Source organism: Macrotis lagotis, chromosome 1 (assembly GCF_037893015.1).
Source record: "Macrotis lagotis isolate mMagLag1 chromosome 1, bilby.v1.9.chrom.fasta, whole genome shotgun sequence".
Lineage (NCBI taxonomy): Eukaryota > Metazoa > Chordata > Mammalia > Peramelemorphia > Peramelidae > Macrotis > Macrotis lagotis.
In genome coordinates this window covers 152,011,159-152,038,841 of record NC_133658.1, presented here as the reverse complement: position 1 = coordinate 152,038,841, position 27,683 = coordinate 152,011,159, and the positions used below count along the sequence as shown (strand labels likewise).

General features: G+C 41.1%; 1 protein-coding gene across 4 annotated transcripts in view; it reads left to right on the top strand.

The window, feature by feature from the left end:
* Positions 1-27,683, top strand: part of PEBP4 (phosphatidylethanolamine binding protein 4) — a 170,633-nt gene that overhangs the window by 21,951 nt on the left and 120,999 nt on the right. For all 4 annotated transcript variants that reach the window (XM_074209161.1, XM_074209164.1, XM_074209163.1 and 1 more), the window contains exon 4: positions 27,170-27,268. In XM_074209161.1, coding sequence (XP_074065262.1) covers positions 27,170-27,268 — 99 coding nt within the window. The remainder of the gene's footprint in view (positions 1-27,169; positions 27,269-27,683) is intronic.

The window sequence follows — 27,683 nt, the reverse complement described above, 5'->3', positions numbered from 1 at the left end:
TTTGTGGACTGCAAACACAATACTCAAAAAATGAATCTTAGACTGCATTAAGAGGCATAATGTCTCAAATTAGGGGAATCCTACTGAACTCTGCTATGGCATGATCATTCCTAAAGTATTGTGCTTAGTTTTATGAATTCCGTTTTAGGAAGAATACAAAGAAAATCCCTCCTCAAACTACTTTCTATTCATTTTGTATATTTCATATGTCTATATAGGCATACATGTATATACACATATGGGTATATATGCACATACATAGGTATATATTCACAAATGTACAGTCATTTGAATGTAGCTTTTTTTTTTTTTGAAAGGCAATGGGGTTAAGTGGCTTGCCCAAGGCCGCACAGCTAGGTAATTATTAAGTGTCTGAGGCCGAATTTGAACTCAGGTACTCCTGACTCCTGGGCCAGTGCTCTATCCACTACAGCACCTAGCCACTCCTGAATGTAGCTTCTTGAGAACAGGGACGACTTCCCTTTTGCCTTTGCCTTCCCAGTAGCAAGCACTGAATATATATACTTGATGATTGATAAACTAAAGAATGTCCAGAGGAGGGCTAATAGTATGGTGAAGGGTCTAGGGTTTATGCCTTAAGAATATAAGAATGAGGGATATTTAGCTTGAAAAACAGATAAAGGAGAAAGAAACATTAATGATCCTCAAGACTCTGAACTGTCAAGAACAAGAGAGATTGGAGTTATTCTACTGGAGAGAAGCAGATTTAATCTTAACTGTAAAGAAAAATTTCCTAATGACAGGAGTTATTCAAAGTGCAAATGGAGAACAGCTAGGTGGCACAGTGGATAAAGCACCAGCCCTGGAGTCAGGAGGACCAGAGTTCAAATTCAGCCTCAGAAACGTAATTGCCTAGCTGTGCGACCTTGGGCAAGTCACTTAACCCCATTGCCTTAAATGAATAAAAATTTTTTAAAAAGTGCAATGGGCTCCCCTTCACAATAGGTCTTGAAGTATACTCAGGATGACTCTTTGCCTGGTATGGATGAAGGGGGTGTTCTGTTTAGGTAAAAGTAGAACTAGTTGGACTCTGGGGTCCCCTGAGATTGACTGTGGCTAAGACTCTTATTCATTTTGGGAGAATGAGATCACTGTGTTATGGGATGGTCTTGAAATCAAAAGATTTGAATCAGTTAGTCAACAAACATTAAGCTTGTTTTGTAGCAAGCACTGGACCAATTGCTAACTGAGGGACTTCCTCTGCCAAAGCAGCTCAGCCCTTTCTAATCTAGCTGAGTCCAGAGAGGTTCAGTGACTTGTCCAGGGTAACAAAGCCAGCATGTGTCAGAAGTAGAGCTTTGAAACCAGGTCTTCTGCAATCCTAAACCAGTCATCTACCCAAGATGCAATACTGTCTCAAGCTTATTGTTATCCCTTAAATATCAATATCTATGGCTCCTTGGCTCCATCTGTTGGACCTTCTTATGAATGAGGCAAGACATGGGCTCAGCCCAGGCCTGGAGTCAGTCTTTCTGACTCTATTCCATGATCCAGACTTTGTAGCCTGGACCTCAGCCTACCCATCCCCAGCAACTACCCAGCAATCTACTTCCCTTGGTCCTAAGAGGCCCTGGGGGAAAAAAGGGCAACTGGACTAGTGCCAATGATCACTTCTGATAATAAAGCACTTTCCCATCAAAAAACTGATTCACGAGCATCTATGGAGCACCTATTGGGTTCCAGACACTATGTTAGTCACTAGGGATAGAAAGACAAAAAAGGAAATCATTCAATATGGACTCCATATTTTACTGGGTTGAAGCAACAAATATTCAAATAAGGATAATACAAATATATGCAAAATAAATAAATACAAAGTAATTTCTGGGGCAGAGATCAACAATTGCATTAGGGATGAGCAGCTGGAAACCTTCTTATTCAAAAAGGCCTGCAACATCCTCCCAATAGCTGCTCCAGGACACTTAGCTGCCTTAGACTAGAGCTTCTTAACCTTTTTCTTGGAATAGACCCTTTTGGCAGTCTGATGAAGCCTATGTTTTTAGGCTTAAGAATGATATTTTTAAATGTACAAAATGAATAATATATGATTACAAAGGAACCAAAAAATTAGTGAAAATAAACAACAAACAAATATATTTTTGCCATTCAAATTCATTGACCACATGAGATCTAGCTATGGACCCTTCATGGAAGCCAGATTAGAGAAAAGGAGCAGGAAGGCAATACTAAGAATTTTCTCAGAGTCACATTTGGTGGGAACACCTTTTCAAGGGATTATGTTCTTCCTCCAGAATAAATAGGAACCAGAGAGGGGAACAAGCAATTGAGGTACAGACTGAGGAGTCCAGGGAAGCTGCAGTACAGGGTGGAAGGACCACAGGGCAGAGCAGGCAGGAAATAGAGGCACAAAGTGAGGGACTCATTCTCCTTACTGTACAGGTATGCCTACCAAATATTTTCTCCCAATTTAGATTGCTCTGCTTGTTCAGACATTTTATACATGCCCAACCCTTTGTGACCCATTTGGGGTTTTCTTCATTGGAGTAGTTTTCCCATTTTTTTTCTTTAATTCATTTTGCAGATGAGGAAACTGAGGCAAACAAAGCTAAGTAACTTGTCCAGGGTCACAGTTTGTAGGTAGGTATCTGAGGTTTGATTTGAATTCAGGTTTTTCTGACTCTGTGATCACCCTAAAGGTGGTTCTTCAGCAAAGCCATTATTTTAGGGTTAGGTTCGCTTTCTGCAGACCCAAAAGGGAAGTCTGAAGTGAGAAGGATGAGACATTCTCTGGGGCATTACCACCTTAGGAGGTAGGCAAGACCTTGGGTAAGAATGGTAATCCCTAATGATACAGGTGAAAATGAGAATCTGAGAGAGGTCAATGATTTGCCCAGGGTCACACAGCAAATTTGTGGCAAAGCTGGGACTAGAAGACTGATTCCTAATACAGGGCTTTCCATGCTATACCATATATCTCTAATTTCCATGCTATACCACACATCTCCCTCCCCTCTACTAGTGGAGGAAAAAACCCAGCTCAAAATGTTGATATGATACAGAAATGGACCAGATGATGATGAAGGAATCAAATATTAAAGGTAGAATCTTAGAAGCCCAAATTGTTCAACTTCCCCATTTTGTAAATGAGAAAGTCGAGGTTCAAAGAGAAGTGACTTGCTTGGCAGTCTATACTGAATATCCAGGAGAGGTATTAGTGGAATATCAATTTCCGGATTCTGAGTTGAACCACAAGGTTTGCTGGTACTCATTTTGCCGCCATGTTAGGGCTGGCAGAAAATGTGTGCATACTACTGAGTTCTGAAACAGCAGTGAACTCTTATTGTTGGGGATCTTGGCAGCTTGTTTGACCTGAGCCTAGTAAGCACTGAGTGGAATGAACAAATGGTTTAAACTCTTCAATGTGTATCTTTTGGCACAATTCTCATCACTGACAGACATTTATCGAAGGCCCTTAACCTGCCAGGCACCGATTAGACAAGGATCGTCAGATCATAGATTTATTTAAAGTTAGAAAGGACCTTAGCTTCCCCAAAAGGGCTTACAACAAACAGGTCAGATCGACCCTATCAGAGATATGGGCATGGTCCATGAATGCAGGAGCATCTGATATATGATGAATGTTAATCAATGAATAGATAGATAGATGAACAAGCAAATCATTGAATGCCTATGCAAAGCATAAATTCTAATGCTAGGAAAACATGTTCCTGACCATTACTGCAGATGTTTTTCAGATCAAATAATGTTTCTTTGAAAAATTGTGTAGGATGTTTAACGGATGGAGCATCAGACATGAAAGGCAAGTTCAATGAGTTTACATCCTGACTTTAAAAAAAAAAAAAGAATTATTTAGCCAAATTTCTGTGTGGGGTTATTCTCATGTTTGGAATATGGTAACAGTAGATCTACTGGGAATGTCGGAAGAGGCTTTTTGGATTTTTCAAAGAATGTGCTATGGTTGTAATGAGACACAGAGGAGTGAATATTTGGCGGGAATACTGAAGTGACTCTTGGCCCTCTCTCCTTAGAGAAAAAAGGGTGATGGTATAAAAAAGTAACTTTGGAAAAATGCTGGAGGCTTTAAAGGGTCATTTGGCCATCTCAAATCATGGTGGGTTAACTTTCAGGTTTTGAAATAGAAGCATTCTTTCCCCCTGGGCCATCCTGTGGGTCACCCACTCAAGCATAGAGGTAGTAGATTAGACCTGAAAGAGAATCTGGGTGGGGGATGGGGGGGAAAGAAAACATCAATTTAATGAAAACCTGACTGGTTGTAAATGCACCTATATGAAATACTTTGTACCTTAAATTTTCAAATTATTTTATAATCTTCAAAGAACTTGAGAGATAGCATGTTTTAAGCTTCCAGCTCACTTAAGCTCTTTTTGCCTCAGTTTCCTATCTATGTAATGAGGGGAACTGAACCACATGACCTTAAAGGTCCCTTCCAGTCCTGGATCTATGACCTTTGATCCTACTTTCTCACTTGTATCTTAGCTTATCCTCATAACAACTGGCCTCCAGCCAGTACAACCCAGGTGGTATACCCCCCCATTTCACAGGTGAGGAAGCTGAAGTACAGAGACTAAGTGACCTTGCTTAGTACCTTCCTCCTAAGGTTGTTATGAAGATCAAAGTAGATAATATTTGTAAAGATCTCAGCATATAATAGAGGGCAATTCACGATTTCTTATTTCCTTCCCTCTTCCCCTTGCCTAAGGTCACACAACAAACTCCAATGTGAGTCCAACAGTGTGAAAAAACTTTTCAAAAAAAAATAGTATGGTCTTAAGCTCCATTGAGAGGTATAACTTCCATAAAGAGATCAAGGTTATTATATACAGTTTTTTTTTAGATTATCATACTGTTGACTCTTATTGGAGTCTGCTTTTGGCCCTTCCATTGACTTATTTATTGTATGTTCTCATTCAAAACCTATCTATAGTTATGTGTTTAGTTCCAGGCTCATTTTAAAAAGCTAGAAATGTCCAGATGAAAGCAACTAAAGCAGTTATAAGGGTCTTGGACAGAAACTACATGATATCCAATTGAAAGAATTGGAGAACCTTAGTCTGGAGAGAGAAGACTCAGTGGCGTAGTAGAATTTGAAGTATTTGAAGGCCTGATATGAGTAAGAGGGATTCAAATTGCTCTATTAATCTAGCACAGAGAGTGGAGCTAGGAATACTGGGTGAAAATAGCAAAGAATCAAACAGGCTTGAGGGAAAGGGGAAAAAAAAAAACTATACTTAGAGCTGCCTAAAAGTAGTACAACTGATGTCTCAGAAAGCAATAGGTCTTGATTGGAAGTCTTCAAACAAAGGTTATATATATGACCACTTCTTAAGCGTACTAGGAGGAGGGAAGGATTCTTTGGGCTGGATAGGACTTGATGGCCGCTGAGGCCCCTTCCAGATCGGACAATCTGTGATTCCTAACTCTTCTTCCATTGGGCTTTCCATTACATCACAGTACATGAGAATACTTGTGGCATGAAAATCTTGCCCATATTTGCTGAAGCCAGCTGGCAAAACTGTTGTTACGACTGCAGCCCCACTGCTGGTATTTGCCCCCTCTTCATTGGGTGTTTCTGCCAAAGCTCTAGTGTAGACAGACAGGCCACCCACTCCTGCTTTTACCATCAACTTCTTAAGAGTGCAAAGTATTTCCTTTGTAGTAATCCTTTACACTTGGAATTTTCAGATAATTTTCTTCTCTGTTCTCTCATTAGTCCATACTAGATCCAATGGAGTAGGCAAGGCAGATATTATACTGATAACAAGACTGAAGGAGAGATCAATCAATCAAAAAGCATTAAATGCTTACTTGGTGGCAGATACTATGTGAGACATTGGGAACAGGAAGGAAAATGAAATAGTTTCTTTCCCTCAAGGAGCTTACATTCTATTGGATGTTGAGGAACAACACATATAGAGAAGTTATGCCATTCACAAGGTCAACTATGAAGTCATCTGGAACTAGAATTTTAGCCCAAAGATTGTTCCACAATGTCAAGCAACCTCTCAGATTATCATTAACATCATACTATCTGTTGCTATCATTACTACCATCAATATTGTTAAGATCACTATCACCAATCAATCAATCAAACAGCATTTATTAATGTCAAACACTGTGTTAGGTGCTGAGTGTACAAAGAAAGGTAAAAGACAGTCCCCGCTCTCAAGATGCTCACAGTCTAATGGAGGAGACAATGCACAAACAACTATATACAAACAAGTTTCATACAGGATAAATTGGATATAATCAACAGAGTGAAGACACAAGAATTATGAAAGATCAGGCAAAGCTTCTTATAGAAGGTGGGACTTTAGTTGGCACTTGAAAGAAGCCAGGGAAAACTGAGAGGCAGTGATGAAGAGGGTGAGCATTCTAGACCTGGAGGACAGTCAGGAAAAATGCCCAGGAAGAAAATAGTGTCTCATTTGAGAAACAGCAAAAGGAGGCCAAGTGTTACTAGGTTGCAGAATATATGGAGTAGTGGTAGGGGTAGAACCATAAGGTATAAGAAGCCCAGAATGGTATGCTTGTCAGTGGGGCCCAGGTTAAGAAAGATATCGAATGCCAAGCAGAGGATTTTCTAATTGTCCCTGAAGATGTTAGGGAGCCACTAGAGTTTTTTTGAGTGGGGGGTCAATGTGGTCAGATCTATGTTTTGACAACTAAATTGAAGATGAACTGGAGTGAAGAGAGATTTGTGGCAAGGAGATCAATAAGAAGACAGTAATAGTCCAAATGTGAAGTGATGAAGGCCTGCAGCAGGATGATGGCAGTGTTTGAGAAAAAAAGGGAGTGTTTCATGCAAAGGTAAATGATTGCAAAAGTAAAATAACTGACCATGGCAACAGATTGGACATGGAAGTGAGAAAGAATGAAGAATCAAGGGTAATAACTACATTTTAAGCTTGAGTGACTGGGAGGATGGTGGTACCCTCCCCAGTAAGAGGAAATTAGAAAGAGGGTGCTGCTTTAAGTGGAGAGATAATGGGTATGTTGAATTTGAGATGTCTGTAGAACATCCAGGTTGAGATGTCTATTGGAGATGCTAGGTTAGGACTTGATAAGTAGATCTGAGGATCATAAGCATTTATTTAATTGATGAGAGCTGATGAGCTTACCAAGTGAAGAGGTATAGAGAGGGGAAAAGAGAAAACCAAGGATAGGGCTTTGTGCGGTTAGGAGACAAGAAGCTGCCAGACAGGTAGGAGGAGGACCAGGAGGGACTAGCACCAGGAAAACCTAGAACAACAAGAAGAGCATAATAAACTATCAATAGGTGCAAAGAGCTCAAGAAGAAGGAGGACTGAAAGAAAGTCATTGATTTGGCAAAGGAGAGATCATTAGTAACTTTGGAAGGAGCAGTTTAGGTTTGAAGGATAAGATCAAAACTTAGACTGTAGGGAGTTAAGAGAATGAGAGGAAAGAAAGTGGAGGCATTTCCACCACCATTATTATCATCTTCCTCACTGAAGGTCTTCATGAAAAATGTATGTGACTCTTGTCAAATCTGTTGTAGAGGGAATTCTTAAAAAGATCTCAGAAGCTGAGATGTGTTTTTTAGGTTGTGACCAATATTACCAAGAAATATTTATTTAGCTCCTAATAATTGTAGACCAGTAGTGATCACTCACGAAGCAAGCATTTACTATATACTCAGCAGTAATGCAGATACAGCTAGTTGATGCCCTGTTTGCCTCAGTTTCCTCATCTGTAAAATAAGCTGGGAGAAGGAAATGTAAAATCCCTCCAGTATCTTTGTCAAGAGAAACTCAAATGAGTTCAAAAAGAGTTAGACAAGGGGTGGTAGGTAGGTTAGCTAGGTGGTAAAGTGGACAGAGACCTCCCTGGAGGGCTCCTGGAGTCAGGAGGACCTGAGTTAAAATCCAACCTCAGACACTTGATACTTATTAGTTATATGAGCCTAGACAAGTCACAATTGGCACTGATATAGGTGCTGAGGGATACCAAGACCAAAAAAAATGTTGTCCCTGAACTCAAAGAGCTTACATTCTATCTATACATTACTATACCAAATTCACATAGATTTCTCTGGCAGGATGCAGCCTCCAATTCCCGCCCCCAATTATATGCAAGATGTATTTAAAAAATGAAAAAAAAATATTGATGAGGGTAGAGTTCAGGAGATTTTTGACTCAAGTGTCAGAACCATCACTGGGATGGGTACCACAATTTAGAGGACACTTATAGAAGGTAAGTAAAGTACTCATAGAAACAACATAGAAACAGTTGAGCTTATCACCTCATAAAGCAAGACTATTTAGTCTTAAGTTACCAAATGGTTCTTGACATCAACTGCTGCCCTCCAAGTAAATTTTGTCCTGTTTCCCCCTTTCTGACCCCACAATGGAGCAGCTTTGGAGCTCTCCACCCATTGGGTTCAAAGCCTGAGTACTCTCTCTGCTTTTTGCCAAGTGTAGTTTTTGAATTTGAATCTAGGGTGGAAAATGCTAGGAATGATTCTGGGAGGAGCTCCTGGTGGCTGCCTTTCAAAGGGCTGCCAGCAGAGAGCACTAGGTGAACATAATTTCTCTTCAACTGGAGAGGGAAAGCTGGGTTGTGTCAAAGAATTTGACCAGACCTAGTTCTTTGACCTAATCCATTTTTTTTTTCTGAGAAGTTGACTGTATCAGAGGGAGGACAAGACATGGTCAATGAAATGATCAATAGAAAAACTCAGTGTCCTGATTCTGACTGAATGATACGAGTATGTTCCCATCTTCCAAGATACCCATATGCGAATGATCCTTGCTTGAAGACTTCTATTATATGGGTGGGAGACAATAATAGTAAAATTTAGGGCAGAGGGTAACATTCCAAGTAGACAGAGTTTAATTTGAAACTCCCTAGGAAAGTTCCTCTGCTTCCCCCTATTCCTGGCTGATAGTTCCTTAATTTTTAAATTAATTTTTGTTGAAATATTTTGTTTTTCCATCATTCCCCCTCCCCGCCCCCAGTTTGTCCTTTCCCCTTCTTGAGAGAGTCAGCTCATTTAACAAAGAATATTTTTAAAAGAAAAAGATGAAAAAGTTATCAGAATATCAAAAAGGAAAAAACCCCTGAAAATATATGCTGTGTATCACTCCTATATTCTTATAGATCTTATTTGGGCTTTTATTCTTTTTAAATTTATAGCCATGACTTTTATTTTATGATGGTTGTTTTCATTTCCTTATTGGAGTCATTGTATATTTTTTTCCTAGCTTTGATTACTTCATTCTGCCCCAATTCAATTAGCCTTCCTATGGTTCTCTGTATTCATCATATTCTTTGTTTCTTATAGAAGCACAGCAATATTCTATTATATTCATTTGCCACATTTTGTTTCTTCCCAATATGGTGTGTTTTATGTTGACTTTCTCAAAGACCTCCTCAAAGACCTCCTTGGGATTTATGACTAGTAGTGGAATCTCTGGGTCAGAGGGTATGGATACTTTTTACAGTTTAATTCCTTTGCATTGTGAAAGCTTTGGGTATTTTCATGAATCCTGTATTAAAATTCATATCGTCTTAGGAGAAAAAACTATAGTCCTTTTCCTAATGGAATTGACCTTATTGGCTAAGATTAGAACCAGAGAAGTTCTGAGGAGCCTTAGAGATCATCCAGTACATTTCCTTCATTTTATGGATATGGAAAAATGAAAGCTTATAAAAAAGTAACATTGCCCAGTCATACAGTTAAAGTGAGGTTTAGTAGATAAAGCATGTTTCCTTATGAGGGTGTTATATGAGCTCATTTCAATCACCTCTGATGATCTAGAATTCATGTTGTAGTTTGAAGATCAGGGTCCAAGTTTTCTGACTCCTACTCATTTTTTTGCTGTTCTCAATTAACCATCACAATTAACTGAGAACAAAGACTAACCAAAATGGGGTGAAAGATACATGCCAGGGAAATAAGAAATGGAAAGAAGGATGCCTATTAGAAAAAAATATTGAAAAGAGGAAAATAAGACAGACTTGTGGATAGTCATGAGTCCCCAAGAGAAATAAATATCAGAATCCTTTATAACCCCAAATATGAAGGCCTCCCCCCCCCCCCACGAAGTCCTATCTCAGTCTCATCTGTAGTCCTGTCTGGTAAAGGAGCATGTATTTCTTAGAGAGACTTAACTCTCTAATTTTTTCTTGTCCCTCATGGTGATTCTTAGCTCCACAAAAAGGTTTCTCAAAGAAGAATTTTAAAAGTTCTCTAATCTTTAGGTATAAGATGAAAGAAAAATCTGATTTTCCTCCCCTGCTTGTGATTATTCCCTTCTTTTCCAACTCAATCCTTCTTTGTCCTCTCAACTTCGACCAGTTGTCAGCCCTGAGCCTCTCCCCTTTTGTTGGACAACTAACTGCTCTCCTCAGTTACTCAAATGGAGGGCAAAGAGGGATTGACTCCAGCATCTGCTACATGATGAAAGCTCTAGGCCCCTGACGGTGAGTGGAGACATCTGAGAGGTAAAAGAGTTCTGAGGCTCAAACAGGATTTCAATCAACATGTATCTTTTAAGTGATAAATAGGTGGTATAAAATGAAGCAAAAATAAAAGTGCTCAAGGAGCTTACATTCTAGGAAATAGTGTAGACATAAATAGGTACATATTGATACCTCCCCCCCCCCAAAAAAAAAGGCAGGTGGTACCCGTAGCATCTCCCAATTGCATATATTGCTTCCTGGAGTCAGGAAGACCTGAGTTCATAATTGGCATCAGATACTTCCTAGTTGTGTGACTTTGAGCAGATCCCTTAATCTCCAGTTTATTCAACTGTAAAATATGGATAATAATAGGATCAAATCAGATATTTGAAAAAGCCTTAGCACAGTAACAAGTACATAGTGGACATTATATAAATATGAACTATTTTTATTATTACAAATTTTGCCAGCTACACAGTGTTGCTAGGGAGGGTGGGGGGTGGGGAATTCTTGATCTCAGTCCTCAGAACTGGGAAGTCTCTGCCCACAAGTTTTCTTTCTTGGCTTCAGATCTCATATAGTCAACTGAGAATCCTATTCTGGCTAGAGATACTTTTCACCCTTCCTCTTCCTTTGCCTTTCCTTTCTCCCAGGTCTATCCACATTGTTCCAATGCTACAATTAAGAATGAAACGATTCCTACTCAGATATTCAGAGTGTCTACAACAGTACCTGACTGGTAGTAGACACTTAACATAGGTCTATTTATTTGATCCCTGGCACCTTGTTTGTAGGGAGTAAGTACCTTTGTCTGGAGGTGGGAGGCTCTTTTCTTGAATTTGGGACCAAAGTTCTCTCCAATATGAACTGCCATCCCTTTGTTGGAAGTTTCCTGGAAGAAAGCTTGCTAGGGTTTAAGTGAAGATGACAGGGTACAAGGAATCCCTTTCCAATCTTTTGACCTACGTTGACCTCTCCTGGAGAGGCCTCCCATCAAGAATCGACAAAGCTAGGTCTGATGGGTGCTTCCGATGCCCTCATGTTTGACCTCAGTCTAGTCCTCTCTGCTGTTTGTGTTTCAGGCAATGCTTCCCTAAAATTCCTCTGTCCTCTTACACTGAGATGTCAAGGGTCCCTGGACAGGGGTGATAATCCTGCTGCTCAGATCCCAGGGAGGGTTGGTTTTAGGAGCCATGTTTGAGGAAGGACCTTCAGAGGTTGGAGGGTGGCCAGAGTAGGACAGAGGGAAGTGTTTGATAAGTATTTGTCGATTTGGCCAAGGAGCCTTTTTGGTGGTGGCTGTTGATGTATTTTATCCTGGAACAGCAGGGAGCTGAGGGGAGGAATGGGTGCTCTGCGGGCAACACCTCCAGCAGACATGCCCCAAATGAGGACTGGCAAGTGAACACGGGGAGCCTGCTCCCACCGGCCTGGTCCGGAGAAGAGGCAGCTTCCTCGCTTTGGTGTCTAGAGGCTTCGGGTGTCACCTGTTTTCCGAACCCCCGTTTTCCCGCCTGTTAAAGTAGGGATGGAGAGTTTCCTTTCACCTGCCTCTCGGGCTTGCTTTGGGGATCAGCCGGGATCATAGCCGCGGCCGTCTCTATCACCGGCATCGGTGAGGGTGGCTAGGACAGCGGCGACGACCGCTGACGGCAAACGCGACTGTGGGGGCCTGGCCTCCTGAGGGGAGCTGCCCCCTCGGAACGCGGGGTACAGCGCGGCCTCCTCGTCTGAAGGGCGCGGGGGTGCGGGGCGGCCGCTGCGCCCCGCCTCGCGGAGCCTGTAATCGTGGGAAACCGGAGTCTTCTTTCTTGGCAGTTTTCCCCTCATTCACTCGCAGAAGCTCCCAAAAGCCGGGCAGGCGGCGGCGGCGGGTCTGGGATGCGTGCGAGGCCCGGGTTCACTCCCCGTCTCCCTAGCAACCGCGCCCGCTCAGGCCCGCGCCTCCGACTCCGCAGCTGAGCGGATGCTGACTCGAGCAGGGCTCCATCTATCCAAATGGTCCGAGCTTCGGTTGCCGTGGAGACGGAACTTTGAATTGCTCAACTTTTTTGTGAATCGCTTCCCGACAGCCCCAGAGAGAGGGACTGGGCAGGGACTGGGCTGGGACTGGCCAGGGACTGGGCAGAGATTGGGTTGGGGTAGGTCATAATCTGACTGCCCCCCTTTCCCCAAGTGCTTTCACATCCATTCCCGGGCCAAACCCTGTGAAAGGGGGCAGTGCAGGTGTGATCACCCCGTCTGTCAGATGAAGAACCCAAGGCTCAGGGGTGACTTAGCCAGGGTCACCCACAGCCCAGAAGTGCACTCGAATCCAGGACTGGAGACTACAAATCCATTGCTCTTCCCGCGAGAACTCCGTGGGGTCCCCTCTGAGGGGCTTTTGTCGCGGGATTAAGTGGGGGTGAAGGCAGCAGTGAAGCTGGAATGGCCTCCAAGTACTTGAGGAACTTCTAGGAGGGGTTGGGGGGGGCAGTGCGTCGCCCCAGGGTTTCTCTTGAAGGCAGCTGTTGAGACTAAACAACCTGTCCTTGTGCCATTTTTTTATGAGTTACTCCACCCCTGTCTGAACTTGCTTCGTTCACAATGGGTTTGTCGAGAACTCAATCGAATTGTTAGAGAGCAGGTCTCTTGAGCCTTTAACTTCTTAGGAAAGACTAGTAGACCATGTTAATTCTAGATGGAAACTCTCCAATTCTTCATGAATGCCAATGAACTCTAAGCTCTCTGCCTTTGGGCACCTCTTTCCAAGGCTGACTACAACTTGATAATTCCAAGTGAGTCGGAGAGGAAACTCTTCAGTCTCATGACAATCCTAGGTTTCCCCTCCTCCAGGCCATTTTGCAAACCACAACCAGAATAATCCTGCAAAAGTGCAGTTCAGCGGGGCAAGCTAGGTGGCGCAGTGGATAGAGCACCGGCCCTGGAGTCAGGAGTATCTGAGTTCAAATTTGACCTCAGACACTTAATAATTATCTAGCCTGTGGCCTTGGGCAAGTCACTTAACCCCACTTGCCTTGCAAAAAAAAAATTAAAAAGCACAGTTCAAATCAATAATAATCCACAGTTTACCAGCCTGTAATATCTCCCAGTTGCTTACCAAGAAAATCCAAGATCCTTTGCCAGGTATTCAAAGGCCTTCCATAATTTGTCTCTACCTATGGATCAATCTATGGGAATCAAGATACAAATAAATAGATAAATAGAAATTCAAGCAAGCTTTCCACTACTTTCTCAACCTACCTTACATTGTTTGTTTATTGTTAAGTTCCTACAAAGTGCAATGGGTAGAGTGCAGTATCTGGAGTCTGGAAGACTCCTCTTCCTAACTTCAAATCTAACCTGGGATACCTTCGAATTATGTGAACCTGGGTGAATCACTTAAAGCTGTTTGCCTCAGTTTCAACACTGGTAAAATGAGATGAAGAAGGAAATGTCAAGCCACAAGTATCTTTCCAAGAAAAACACAAATAGGGTCAGGAAGAATCAGACACAACTGAACAAATTGCCCTACTTCTGATCCTTTGCATAAGATATTTTCTTGGACAGGACAGCCTTCCCTTCTATCTCTGCCATCTTAGCCTGTTGGACTGTTTTGTGCACTTGGCCTTTTTCCTACTCTTGGTCTCAAATGTAAACTCCTTAAGGTCAGTTTTATTCTTTTTTTTATATCCCCATAAATTCAAAGATCCTTTCTAACTCTACAATTCTATGTTTGTGAGTATTGGATACAGGATGCTCTGAGGGGTAGAAAGTCAAGGTTGGATGGGAGGAGAAGGGTTTAAATTGATAGCACATCTAGGATAGACATTAGGAAATATGGATTTATTAATCACCAGAGCCTGTGTTAAGCAGTTTACAAATATCTCATTTGATCTTCACAATAACCCTGGGAAGGAAATGTTATTTTTTTAATTCCCATTTTACAACCGATGAAACTGAGGCAGAGGTTCTATTTTTTTACGTAGCTTACTCAGGGGTTAGCTAGTAAATCTTGGAGGGGAAATTTGAACTCTGGTCTTCTGACTGTTGTCAGTCCAGCACTATATATACCATGTCAATTGGCAGCCTAAATACATTAGTATCAAATTTTCTCTTTTTCACAGAGAAGAGGAATTAGCTAAGCCTGGAGAGATAGTGCAGTAGGCTGGAAATTGGGGGGGTGCTTGAGTCCCTTGTTCAATTTCCCATTAAAAAAAAGAATACTGAGCAGCCCAGGAGCAGAACCATAGGTTTATAGACAGGATCTGAAAAGTGATCTCATCCATAAACCTCATTTCACATTTGAAGACACTGAGACTTAGGTAAAAAAAATCATTTGATGAACAGGACCTATGGCAGCATCATGTGAAAGGTGTGATGCTTGGAATGTGAGAGTCATCCCCGCCATGAAACCTCCCGCTTGTTCAGAGAGGCAGGGTGTAAGGGAACCGGGTGATTTCTAGATCATGACAGCTACAAGTTGAAATCTGAAAATGCAATGTGTCCTTGGAGCGGGAGCCCGAGTTGGGGGCTGGGCAGGCTGTTGCTTGGTCCCAGGGCCAGATGGGACTTGTTTTTCTGTGCACTTGGGGTTTAACCCTTTGCAGGCTGCCTCCCATAAGGGAAAAGCCAAGCAGCTTGGGATTACAAACCTTCTGGCGACCTGCTCCTGCCTTTGCTTCAGGAGTTCAAAGCAATCGACAGAGGGAGTGTGGACCACATTGCTGACATCTTAGAAATAAGAGATGGGTGCTCTTCTAATGGAGCAGGTGAGAAAGGTAAAGCAAAGGAGGCAGGGGTATGTGCTGCAGTTCCCACTAGGAGTCAGTGACAGAGACAGAAATGAAACAGTTCTGACTACTAGCTTGACACAGCAGGCTCCACCCTGATACATTGTTATCTTCCCTTCCTCCATCTTTCCCCCCGACCCCCATTATCAGGGTGGAAACCTTGATTTCCAGATGGAAGAGTGGCTTAGAAAGCTTGCTTCATCATACCACAGACTGAGACCCAGGCTTTAATGTCCCCGATCAACTAATAAACCAGATCCAGGCCTGCCCTATGGAATTTCCTTATTCCTGGACTTAGAAGTTGTGTTCTGGGAGGATGGGTGGTGAACTGTCCACTAAAGTTTCTTCCTAGCACCTATGGGCAATCTACTCTTGAAAATTTTCTTTTATGAAATAGCCTCCTAACAATCAATTGTTTTATTTTCACTGTGAGCTTTTGCATATCAGAAAATGACAAACTATAAATAAGGGATTGATTTATTATTTTATTGTCTAGATTTAAGAACTTGATGAAGAAAAATACCTCACCACCAGATTCATTACAGTGTAGTGAATTTTTTGACCATGGCAATTCTAGAAAAGAAATGGTGCTAGCCTAAATTGGTCAAGAGATAACTTCACTCTGATAAAATCACAAGTCACTGAAATATTAAAATTTGAACTAGGGACACAAAGATGAAAAGTAATAGGTTGAATATGTCTTATTCTTTCAAATAACATGATGTTTTCAATTTCAAATTATATTACATGCTTTCATTTTCTCTCACTATCCTTGATCACATTGCACTGGACATGTAGCAGTTTGTCAAGATGCTTCCTAAAATGTGATATCCATTATGGTGCAGATATGACCTTCCTGGGGTAGAGTGAGACTGTCACTACTTTGCAAGAGATTTTGGAACAGGAGAGAGACTGAAGTATTAGAAAAGAACTAACATTGCCCCGGTTTTTTTTTTTTAAAGTAAGAGAAGAATGTGCAAAATATAGGCTAGTGAGTTTCACTCTTATTCTGGAATGTCTTATTAAAACAATGATTAGTGAGCATCCAGGAATAGAGATGGTGATCACGGAGAGCTAATATGGGTTCAGTAAGAATGAGTCATGCCAGAGTAATTTTATTTCCTTTTGTGATAGGTTACATCAGAATAGTTTATTTTAAGCTTACAATTCACTAAAACCCCCAGATCTTTTCCAAGTGAAATATTTATTTCATCTTAATTCTATTGCTATCTTTTGCTTCTTTTGTCATATTCAGTTTTGACTATATCCTTCCTCTGTTCCTTCACTAGGAAACAATTCCTTATATCAAAAATTAAAACAAAGAGCGCAAAAACCAGATTGGCAAAACCAACAAATTTGTCAGCTATGTCTGACAATATATGCAATAATATTCATAGTCATTCTCCCACCTTTACAAAAGAAGGGGAGAATATTTTCCTCAACTCTTCTCCAGGGCCAAGATTGTCATTATAATGACAGGATTTGGTTTGAGATTTTTGTCCTTTTCATTCACATTATTATAGTTATGATGTTTGCACAAAGAGATTTTAACAAAGCATTTGATGATGATGTCTCATGCTATTCTTGTGATGAAAATGGAAAAACTGAGGGCTAGAAATTTATACAATTAGATGAATTTGCAATTGGCTAAATGACCATTTCCAAAGAGTAGTGGCTAATGGTTTTATGTCAACTTGGAGGGGATATTTTTAGAATGCCCATGGATCTATGATTGACCCTGTACTTTTTAACGTTTTTTTATCAGTGACTTTGACAAAGGCATAATCTTAGCAAATCTTCAGTTGTCAAGAATCTGGGAGGGATGGCTAACACACCAGATAACAAAGTCAGAATCCAAAGATTGAAAAGCCCAAACTTTTAAGGAAAGTAAGACCCAGAAATGTTAGTGACTTGTTTGAGATCATAGAATTGCTAAGAAACAAAGGAGGAAGAATAAGAATGCAGAAAGATCCTTGACAGGCTCAAATATTGGGCCAAACTGAACACAATAAAATTCAATACAGATAAATATAAAAACTTTTGGTGGATCTAAAAATCAATTTCACAAGACAGGTACAAGGTTGGGGAAGCATAATTAAAGTTATAATTTACCTAAACAGGAGCTGGCCGGCCTTAGTGAACTACAAATTTAATATGAATTGAAAATGTGATGTTGTATACAAAAGAAAAAAGCTAATTCGATCTTTGTTTTTCTGCAAATGGCATAGTATCCTGTAATAAGGAAGTGATAAATAGTCCTGCTTGTGTCTGTCCTAATCAGACTGGGCTTCATATTTTGGGGAAAGATCTAGCCAAACTAAAGCATGTCCAGAAGAGGGCGACCAGAATCACGAAAGGTCTTTAGTATATGCCATAGGAGAATTTCATCCAGGAAGCTACTAGGAACTAAGCCCAGAGACACAAGTCTTTAGGGTAGAGCACAGTCCCAGTCTCCTCAAGTAGTTGAAGGAATGTCATTTGGATGAATGATAGACATGTTCTGCTAATTCCCAGAGGGTAGAACTAGGGCAATGTGGAGAAACTGCAAAGAAGCAAATTTAGGCTTAATATAAAGAAAAACTTCCTTACAGAGCTGCCTTAAAATAGACTGGGCTGTCTCCAAAGAGAGTGGGTTTCCCCTCCTAGGAGTCCTTCAAACAAAGGCTTGTTGAATCCTTGCTGGATCTGTTGTAGACATTGCTCTTTGTCAGGCATGGCTTGGACTCGACAGCCACTGAGCAACCTTCCAACTCTGACATTCTGTAATTCTGTACTTATTATAAGGTAGATTAAAATCTTGTAGCTTCTCTGGCTGCCATGTTACACTGTTGATTTCTATTAAGCTTACAATTCACTAAAACCCCCAGATCTTTTCCAAGTGAAATGTTGTCTAACCATATCTTTCCCACATTAAAAGTACAACTCGTGAGCTCTTTTTGGAACATTATTCTGTCAGAGGTAGCCCTGCCAACTTCATGTCATCTATAAATTTGATAAGCATGTAATCTGTGTCTTCATCCAAATTACTGATTTTAAAAAGTTTACCGGAACAGGGCCAATGACAAAATCCCATGGCTATAGGTTCCCTGCCAGGTCCTGATAGCTAGATTAATCAATATATTTTACATTTGGCTGGATCCACTCAACTGTTCCAGCCTCTAGGCCAGATCTCTTTTTGTTCACAAGGTTATCATGAGGGACTATCATGTACCATGTGTAAATCTACAAGTAACCAGGGCCTCAAAGCCCATTCAAGAGTGCTTCCAGCTACATAGCAAGTCTTGATTCTTTTCTCATGAAATTTTTTACAGAAAAAAAAAACCATAGAGTATATAGGAAATAAACCTCTTTATTCAAGCTGACAGCAAATTGAAATCTGGTGTTATGCAGGATACCCAGCAACGAGTGAATGATATCTCCTATTGGAGACAAAAAGAGGGAAGGAAAGACTGAGAAACTGAGAGATTGAGATGGAGTGAGGAAGAGAAAGGGAGGGAGGTAAAGATGGAGAGGGAGAGAGAGAGACAGAGAGACACAGAGAGACCGAGAGACCGAGAGACAGAGAGACAGAGAGAGACAGAGAAAGAGAGAGAGACAGAGAGAGAGAGAGAGAGAGAGACAGAGAGAGAGAGAGAGAGAGAGAGAGAGAGAGAGAGAGAGAGAGAGAGAGAGAGAGAGAGAGAGAGAGAGAGATGGAGAAAGTTGAATAAGAGGAAGATGGAGATTTCACCTGAGGAGAAATTCCCTTAAGTATCTGGTGTGGTAAGCTAAGGATAGGGACATGATTGAAGTGCTGTCTCTTCAACATGTCAACTTCTTCTGGGAGTCTTCCTCTCCCTTCAGGGATCTCCCTGGAGGAAATATAAAATATCTCTCTTGAAGCTGGAAGCCAGAAGTCCAGGATCTCTCTTTCCCCAAGCTCTTGCCAACTCCAACCCTCACACAGGCCTGAAGCATTGAATTACCAACCTCAAACAATAAGGAGAGTCTTATGCAAATGGTTTTTGAGTTCCTGGTTACATTTGTTTATCACATGTATGGCATTTTGTTGAATTATCAACCCTGTTTAAAAAAAAAAAACAACAAAGCTGGTATGGCAACATTGTTCTATTTTTATCTCACAATGATAACTGAATATTTTTGAATATATAAAAACTATCACTTTAAATTATGTATTTTAATCAATATCCAACCAAAATTTGAAAATTGTACCCCTTTAATAAAATCAAAATAACATTTACCTGTAAATCTTTCATCCTATAGCAACTCTCCCATTTCTTTTAATTCCTCAAATATCACCAACAGTGGTTCAGCAATCACATCTAAAGAATTTGAAACTCACTGAGGGCTTCTAAATTTTCTTTCACTGGCTCATTAACTTGAGTTTCATCTCCTAACTATTTTCTGTTCTACCCTTTCCATTCTGATTATCTTTCTTCTTGATAACAGAAACAAAAGAGGAATCAAGTAGTTTTGTCTTCTCATTACAGACAATTCTTGCTTTATGTCAATTCACATTATAGAAATTTGACTTAAATAAAGAATTTTGAAAGAAATTCACATTTCAAAAATATGTTAATTTGTATATACAGCACTATGCTCTCTCTCTCTTTGCCCCTGCTCTGCCATGTCCAGCCTTCACTCCCATCCCCATCCCCACCCATGTCTATCTTCCCTCAGTCCATACTTGGGTACTATGTCTGTCCATGGCCTCTATTTATAGCCTGTCCACTCTTGTCTGTGTCCATATATAACCCCCACATGTTTCTGTGCTCCATGTTCTTTCTCTCAGTTCTGCTCACATTGCTGGTCCTGGCCTCTGCATGTTCTTTCTGCTCTCAGTTCTTGTCCCTAGATACCATTAAGTGTCCTTGACCCATGTGGCAGCCCCTCCCTCCACTAGAGCATGCCCTCTTTCCTACTTCCCTTCCTTCCTTTACTGACTCCACAGGCAAATTCACATTATATAAAAATCACTTTACATAGACTAGGTCTGAGTAAAGGTCCACTTTTCCATTGTCATCATTTTATTCACTCCATCATCAGTAATTACATCTCTTCTTTACTTCTCTTCTTTCTTTTCAACATTACTTTAAAAAAACCCAAAAAACAAAACCCAACACCCTTTTTGTTGGCTTAGCACACAAATTATGCAACCTTGGGTAATTCTGGGATTTCGCATTCCTATTTTTATAGGACTATGCCATTCTTTTGTATTCATTCCCAATCATCTCCCTGCTTCTATCTATTGTATTTGTCTTTTAAAAATTTGGAGTCCTGGATTAATCCCTATGCAGTCATGTCTTTTTAGACCCTTCTTCCTTTTCTTCCTCATCATTATAATTTGCATTTGTGTCTACAGATTTGCATTCTTGAGAACCTCCCAATCCTCTCTAATCAATTTGTCTTTAAGAATATTAAGCCAGGGGCAGCTAGGTGGCGCAGTGTATAGAGCACAGGCTCAGGAGTACCTGAGTTCAAATCCAACCTCAGACATTTAATAATTACCTAACCATGTGGCCTTGGGCCTTTTTTTTTTTTGCCTTGCAAAAAACCTAAGAAATAAAAATAAAAAAGAATATTAGACCATAAAATTTTGCCCATCTTTTCTCTGAATGCTTTGAAATCCATTCCCATAATATCTAGAATATAAATTAATCTGGGACCAGCATTCCCATCTTTGTCTACCAGGAAGCTTGTGAGAGCATGAGCATTTCTCCCCAAGGTTTCAGTCATTTCTGTTTCCTTTACTAATTCCTTCCTATCAGCTACAATCTTAATTTCCTTTATCAATTCCTCTTCAGTATAATAGGCAAAGAAGCCTGACTGAAGTAGCAAAGGCTCCCTGAGGGAGAGACAGAAGCCAATATGTCCTAGGCAACCCAAACTACCACCACCATCTTGACCCTCACCTTTAGATCTTGATGGAGACGATCCAGGACCCTGAACTCCAGAGCTTTAAGAATAACCATTCTTCCAACACAAGACCTGTAATCATCATCCTGGGATGCCATCCATGGGGAGGTTGTCTGGTGATGATTCCTGCAGATACCAAAGTCACTACTCCTGAAAATCCAGAAAAGAAAATTCTTGCTGCCAAAACTGCTACCATTTCATCAGTGCAAATGACATTTAAGAGGTATTCCCAGGGCAGCTTGGTGACACCAATCAGGAGGACCTGAGATCAAATCTAGTCTCAGGCACTTGACACATATTAGCTGCATGACCCTATGCAAGTCACTTAACATATTGCCTTACCCCCTCCCCCCAAAAAAAGGAAAAAAAAGGCATTTTTGCCCTAGTACCCTAAGGACTATGGGAGCTTTCCATCTTACAGCTGAAACCTTATATATGTATTGTCACACCCAATAGAATGTGAACTCCTGGAGAACAGGAACTGCCTGGCATTTCTATTTGTATCCTCAGTGCTTAGCACAGTGCTTTGCATATATTTATTTATATACATATATATCTGCATGTATATATATACATATATACATAAATATATAAAATGTGTTTTACTAATTCAATCATAAATTCTGTACTTTTAAGTGTCTCAGACTAATGGGAAGATCATTTCATCCCTGCTCTAAGCTGAAGGAAATATATATATATATGAAGTTTCTATCATAATTACATATATATATATATATATATATATATATATATATATGTCTTCTTTTTGTGACAGTTTTGTGATTTGCTACTGGAACTCATTATACATTTCCTCCTCCTGGTGGGGTGGGCTAGAGTAGGCTCTTAATAAAATATTCCTTTTTTTCTCCTCCCTTAAGTGTGAACTGAAGTGTATATCTTTTTTTTGTATTTTATACTATTTCACTGCCTCTTTTATCCAATCCTGTGTTAAACCTCAAGTTGTTTATTGATTGCCCACTATTGACTTCTTTGAGCTCTTGAATGTGTGACTTTGGAGACAATGTTCAGTGGGTTAACTGTCCCTCAGTTGCCATCCACACTAAGAAACCATGCATCTGTACCTTTTGGGACTGTGTCAGAGGGAAGGATGGCTACTAAGGTACCATATCCAAAACTCTGAGCATACTACCTGAGGTGACACTTCCTTGCATTCACTAACTACATTCCATAGTCATTAGTGGTTGGACCTGAGAATTTGGAACTAGAACAAGAAATAAAACTAGAGCAAGAAGAGTCCTCTGCAAATAGAGCTAATGGGGGGAGGCAAGGGTGCTAGGAAAATGCAAATCCTGATCTTGAAGCCAATTGTGAGTCAGGTTTCTGAGAGAATGCATCATGGGAGAACTCTTTAAGAACCCTACATTCTCCATGTCCTCCTTACTCCTTCCAGGGGCATAGTTCTTGATAATTGGAATCTGGCCCATGAATAGGCAGTACAACAACTGGGGCTAGATCTGCAACTGTTTTGCTCTATGACCTTGAGTGAAATACATTCATAATTAGAACCAAAAAACTCATGGGCTAAAGTACTTTTCTATCCTTTGTATTATGCTACATGTTCCAAAGAGGTCCCTTCTGTTATGAAAAAAACAGGATGATTGGTAGTAAGTTTGCAGGACTTGGAGCCAGGTGAGATGGACTCATATACTAGCTCCAACACTCACTAATCTTTTTGAGCTTCAGGCTATTCATTTGTAAAATATAAAATATGTAGAGGGGGGGATTTGAACTCAGGTCCTCTTCATTCTAAATTCATTGCTCTTCCCCACTACATTGTGCTGTCTTTGGGGGCTACACACTTGATGTAGTCACAGATGATAAGTTGTGGATTTGTTAACAAGGCGTTAATATTCAGTAATCTCTTTACAAGTATGAATACTTTTCTCTGATTGAGTCAGAAGATGCAACAGATTGGCCGGGCTGAAAATTGGCCATGACTCTGTAGGCTTTAAATAGCTAAGCTCTGGAGACAGTGAGTAGTTCAAAAGTCCTGGCAGGAGACAGTAGTCAAGGAAGAACCCAACTCTTCATCAGGGGTGAAGGGTGAGGCGGAAAGGGAAAGAAGAGGAAGAGCAGGATTTTCTCTCTTCTCTTCTCTCCATCAACCAAGGTATCTTTCTTTACCTTACCTTATATAACTTACCAGTATAGTTGAAAAGTCACTTTCAGAGAGTAGAAGGCATAGTTGAAAGGGCAGAGACAGACATTCAAGCTATCTCGCAAGAATAGAGAGATGCAGTTATTTAAGGCTGAAAGCAGCTTCAAGGAGCTTGACCTCTGGCAGTAAAGAAAATCAGCCATGGATTTATAAGCATAATTGTGCTCTATAAAGGGGAGAATGCTGGGAACCCGTCAGAGATGCTATGCCCATAAAGGAACTTCCTGAGGATTCCACAGAAAACTAACAATATAGGAGGAGTGACTAGCCTTGACCACATGTTCCCCACATTCGCCCCATTACTACTGAATGCTTAAGTTTGTACCCACTCTTCCCACAGAATCAGTGTATATTTACCAAATATCCCAGATTTATGGGAGGAATAATTTGACACTTTTGTTGTGATTATGTCATCTTAATAAGTGCCTTTGTATTTTGTGCCTAACTGTCAAGGGAAAGTACACCAATGAGGGCTCAGGAACTATAATGTTTAGACCCACGGGGTAACCCAGAATACAAAGTAAAAGTAGCCTTCTGACCCAAGATCACCATTTTGTGTGAAAGTTAAGGTAGCATCTCAGGAGTTGCACATATAAAGCACTTTGAAAACCTTAAATCACTATATAAATAACAGCTATAAATATTATCATTATGGAGTTGTACTTCTCCCTATTTAAAAAAAAGGAGAGAAAAATCCATAATCTTTCCTTATCATTCAGCACTGAAACTAATTATCTGGTTTTCTGGATTTCTGGATTTCTCTTTACTTAGTGACCTCTGTGTTCACCCTACAGAGTCACAAGACTTTATCAACAAGTCTACACATAAATGAGAAATTCAAAGAGAATTTTGAGAAATTATAGAGTTTATCTTCTTACCTCTGGGAAGGCTCTCGATCCACCTTCTTTAGAAGGGGCTAATTTTAAGAGGTAGTCCTATGTAGGTGTGGGGCATAAAGAAGTAAAAAAAGCAAGACTCAGGCCTCAAGGAGTTGATATTCTTTGCTGAGTCCTCAGGGCAAACTCACATGGAATATTGGGGAGCGGGGAATAATCTTTGGAGAAGCAAACCATACAACCTGCCTTACTAAAGCAGACATGTGGCTCTATGTTCTCTCTGCTCATAGATAGGTCCGAATTGCCAGAAATCAGTTGCATATGTCTGGCCTATTCAAAAGAATGTCTCCCTTCCTCCCTCTCCTCCTTCCCTGCCTGGAGCAAATGCTCCAGTGAACACAAAAGAGGGGTGTGGAGGAGCCAGGGACAGACTCGATGGAGCCTAGCAAGGAGTTCACTCCCCATGCCCCATTTCATCTGGTAGGAGGGAGAAAGCTGAGGTGGAAACCCCCCAGCATTTGCGAGGGTGTTTGGGAGCTCCTGCTGGAGGATGTGGTTAGTGGCAGGGCTGGGAACCAACTCCCTAGGCTCCCAGATACAAAAGATGCGAAGGTCAGGACCACAAAGGCCCATTCTTTCCTGCTGACTTCTTTGAAGGGGGATGGGTTAGGAGCAAAAGCCGGAGATGACCTGGGGCAAACCTTAGGAGTAGCTGAGGGTTTTTTGAGAGCATCACCCAGACACCGGCAAGCCCATGAGCACAACCAAGGAGGGCACTGGTACCCCAGAATGGAGGAGGGGCATATTCGGGAGCCACCTCTTAGAAATGAGAATAGCTACCTGGGTCTTGTTCGAGTCTGGGGGAGGTTGAGGAGTGGAGCACCAGGAGACCTTGGCGGTGATTTCAGTTCTGCCTCTCCAAGTCAGAAGGGATACATACTTCCCTGGCCCACTCTTCTCTCTGTTTTCCTTCCTCTTCTCTCCATCCTTCCTTCTTTCTCAGCCTCCCAACCTCAAATCATTCCAGTCTGGCTACGATCATGATTGGGGATTTTGGAGGACCCATCCCCATCCCTTCTTTTTCCAATATGAACCATATTCTAGAGTATGTGCCTGAATATAACCTGGCTTAGCATCCAACCCACTACTCAATCTATCTTGGACCCTACCCTGAAATCAGGCAAAGCTGTAGGGATCTTTGAGGGATTAAGAATGCTCCCTCACTCCCAATCACCTCTGGTTTAAAAGATGCCTGGAAGACCCAAGCAGGCCTGGTACCTCACTTTCTCTCTGGATTATTATAGTTCTCTCCCCTTTGGTTTTTGTTGTTATTATTGTTGGTGGTGGTGGTGGCGGCTTTTGGTGGGGTCATAGGGTTAAGATACTTGCCCAATATCATGTAGTTGTAAATAGCAAGTGTCTGTAGCCAGGTTTAATCTCAGGTCCTCCTGACTCCCATGACCATGCTCAATCCACTGTACCATCCTACTGCCCCATTCCCCCGCTTGGCTTCTTTACCTCCCATCTTTATCCCACAAATGCACCCTGAAAATGACTTCCAGTGTACTCTCCCTTAAACATCATTTCTGTGTCTGTCCTAATTGTGAGTGTTCTCAGGCTCCCACATTTTTCTAGTTACTTTGAACCCTCCCTTGCCCCTATCATTCCCTATCTTATACTGCACTCATTTGGGAACATGGTGTACCCCTCTTAGTCAGCAGAATATAAGTTTAAGAACTTGAGGCCTGGCACTATTTCTTTTGCGTAGTATCCAGGACATCATAGGCATATAATAATGGTTTGCTGAATAGATCTGAGTGGCTTTATATTGTCTTTCAAATCAAGTCAAAACTCAGAATCAGAGACTCATCAGATCCTAGATTTAAAACTGGAATCCTAGAATCTTTGAGCTATAAGTGATCTCAGAGCTCATCAAATTCAACCTTCAAGATATGATATGGGTTTTTCTTGGCAGAGATACTGGAGTGGTTTGCCATTATTTTCTCCAGTTCATTCTACAACTGAGGAAACTAATACAAACAAGGTGAGGTGATTTGCCTAGACTCACACACCTAAGAAGTGTCTGAAGTCAAATTTGAACTCAGGAAGATGAATCTTCTTGTCTCTTAAGTCCTGCAATCTATCCACTGTACCACTTAGCTGTCAAATCCATCAGATGCTTATTAGTTGTATGACCCTGGGCAAGTCACTTTACCCTTTTTGCCTCAGTTTCCTTATATGTAAAATGAGCTGGAAAATGAAATGACAAACCATCCTAGTTATTTTGCCAAGAAAATCCCTAATGGTTACCTAGCTGTGTGACTTTGGGCAAGTCACTTAACTCCATTGCCTTGCAAAAACCAAAAAAAAAAGAAAAGAAAATCCCTAATGGATATCAACAGCAATTCTGCCTCTCTTTAAAGTCTTTTAACTGAACCCTATCCTACCTTCCCAACTTTATCTTTCTTCTTTCTTATGTTCACACCATTCCCTCTGCCCTAGATGTCCTCCAATTCCCTCTTCCCCACCTAAGTCTTTCCCAAGGCCCTACTCCAAACCCACTTCTTTCATTAAACTCTTCCTGTTAAATTCAGCCTACTCTCATCTCTAAAATACTGTATAAAGCACTTGTGGCTTGTAATACACATTTTAGCATTTGTATCATGTAATATCATTGCATGTTTCCTCCTAAGTCTGCATAAGTCTGCTCAGCCTCTAGACTACTTGAGGACAGAGACCCATTTTATGTCTCCTGGGCTCCTAAAGTGTCTAATTTAGAGTACTGACTATATGGTAGATTCTCAGTAAATACTTGTTGATTATTAGATTCTCCTCCATCAAAGGGAGATCTAGGTATCCTGCTTCTCAAATACTGCAACTGAACAATGGCAGCAATGGCAGCCCTTGGATAGGCTGTGTCTTGTTTAGCAAGGAGAATGGGATGGTCAGAGCCTTCTTCCATCCTCATCTAAGTCCTGGTCACCCATGACACTGAATTCTCTTCTGAATTTTTGTTTCAGGATAAGAAGTACGTATTGATAATGGTTGATCCAGATGCCCCCAGCAGGAATTATCCAAGAAATCGTTATTGGAGACACTGGCTGGTAGCAAACATCAGTGTGAGTAGATTTATCAATACCTTCTTACTCATGAAGAGTGATAGCTAAAAGCTTGAGCTTATTGATGTTTTCATGTTCTCTTTTGGGAGAGGAGCCTGGGATAAGCAGGAACCCCTGGCATCACCCACCAGCCACCTGTCCTCCACAACCTCCTTCATCTCCTCATTGCATTTCTAAAACAAAGCATGTCCCTCACAGCCTGACTATGTCGGGGGTGGTGGGGGGAGGGGGAAGACAGGGAAAAAGACCCAAAGTACCACTGATGCTAGAATTTCAGTGCTTTCCAACATCCAGGTTGGTCTGTTGGTAGAACCTGGGACAGCTCCAGCCAAAATGCTTCCCGTGGGCAGCTCCTGCTGTGGCCTGAAGAGGCTGTGGAGCCATTGAGGAAACATGTGTATTTTGTGGTGATTGT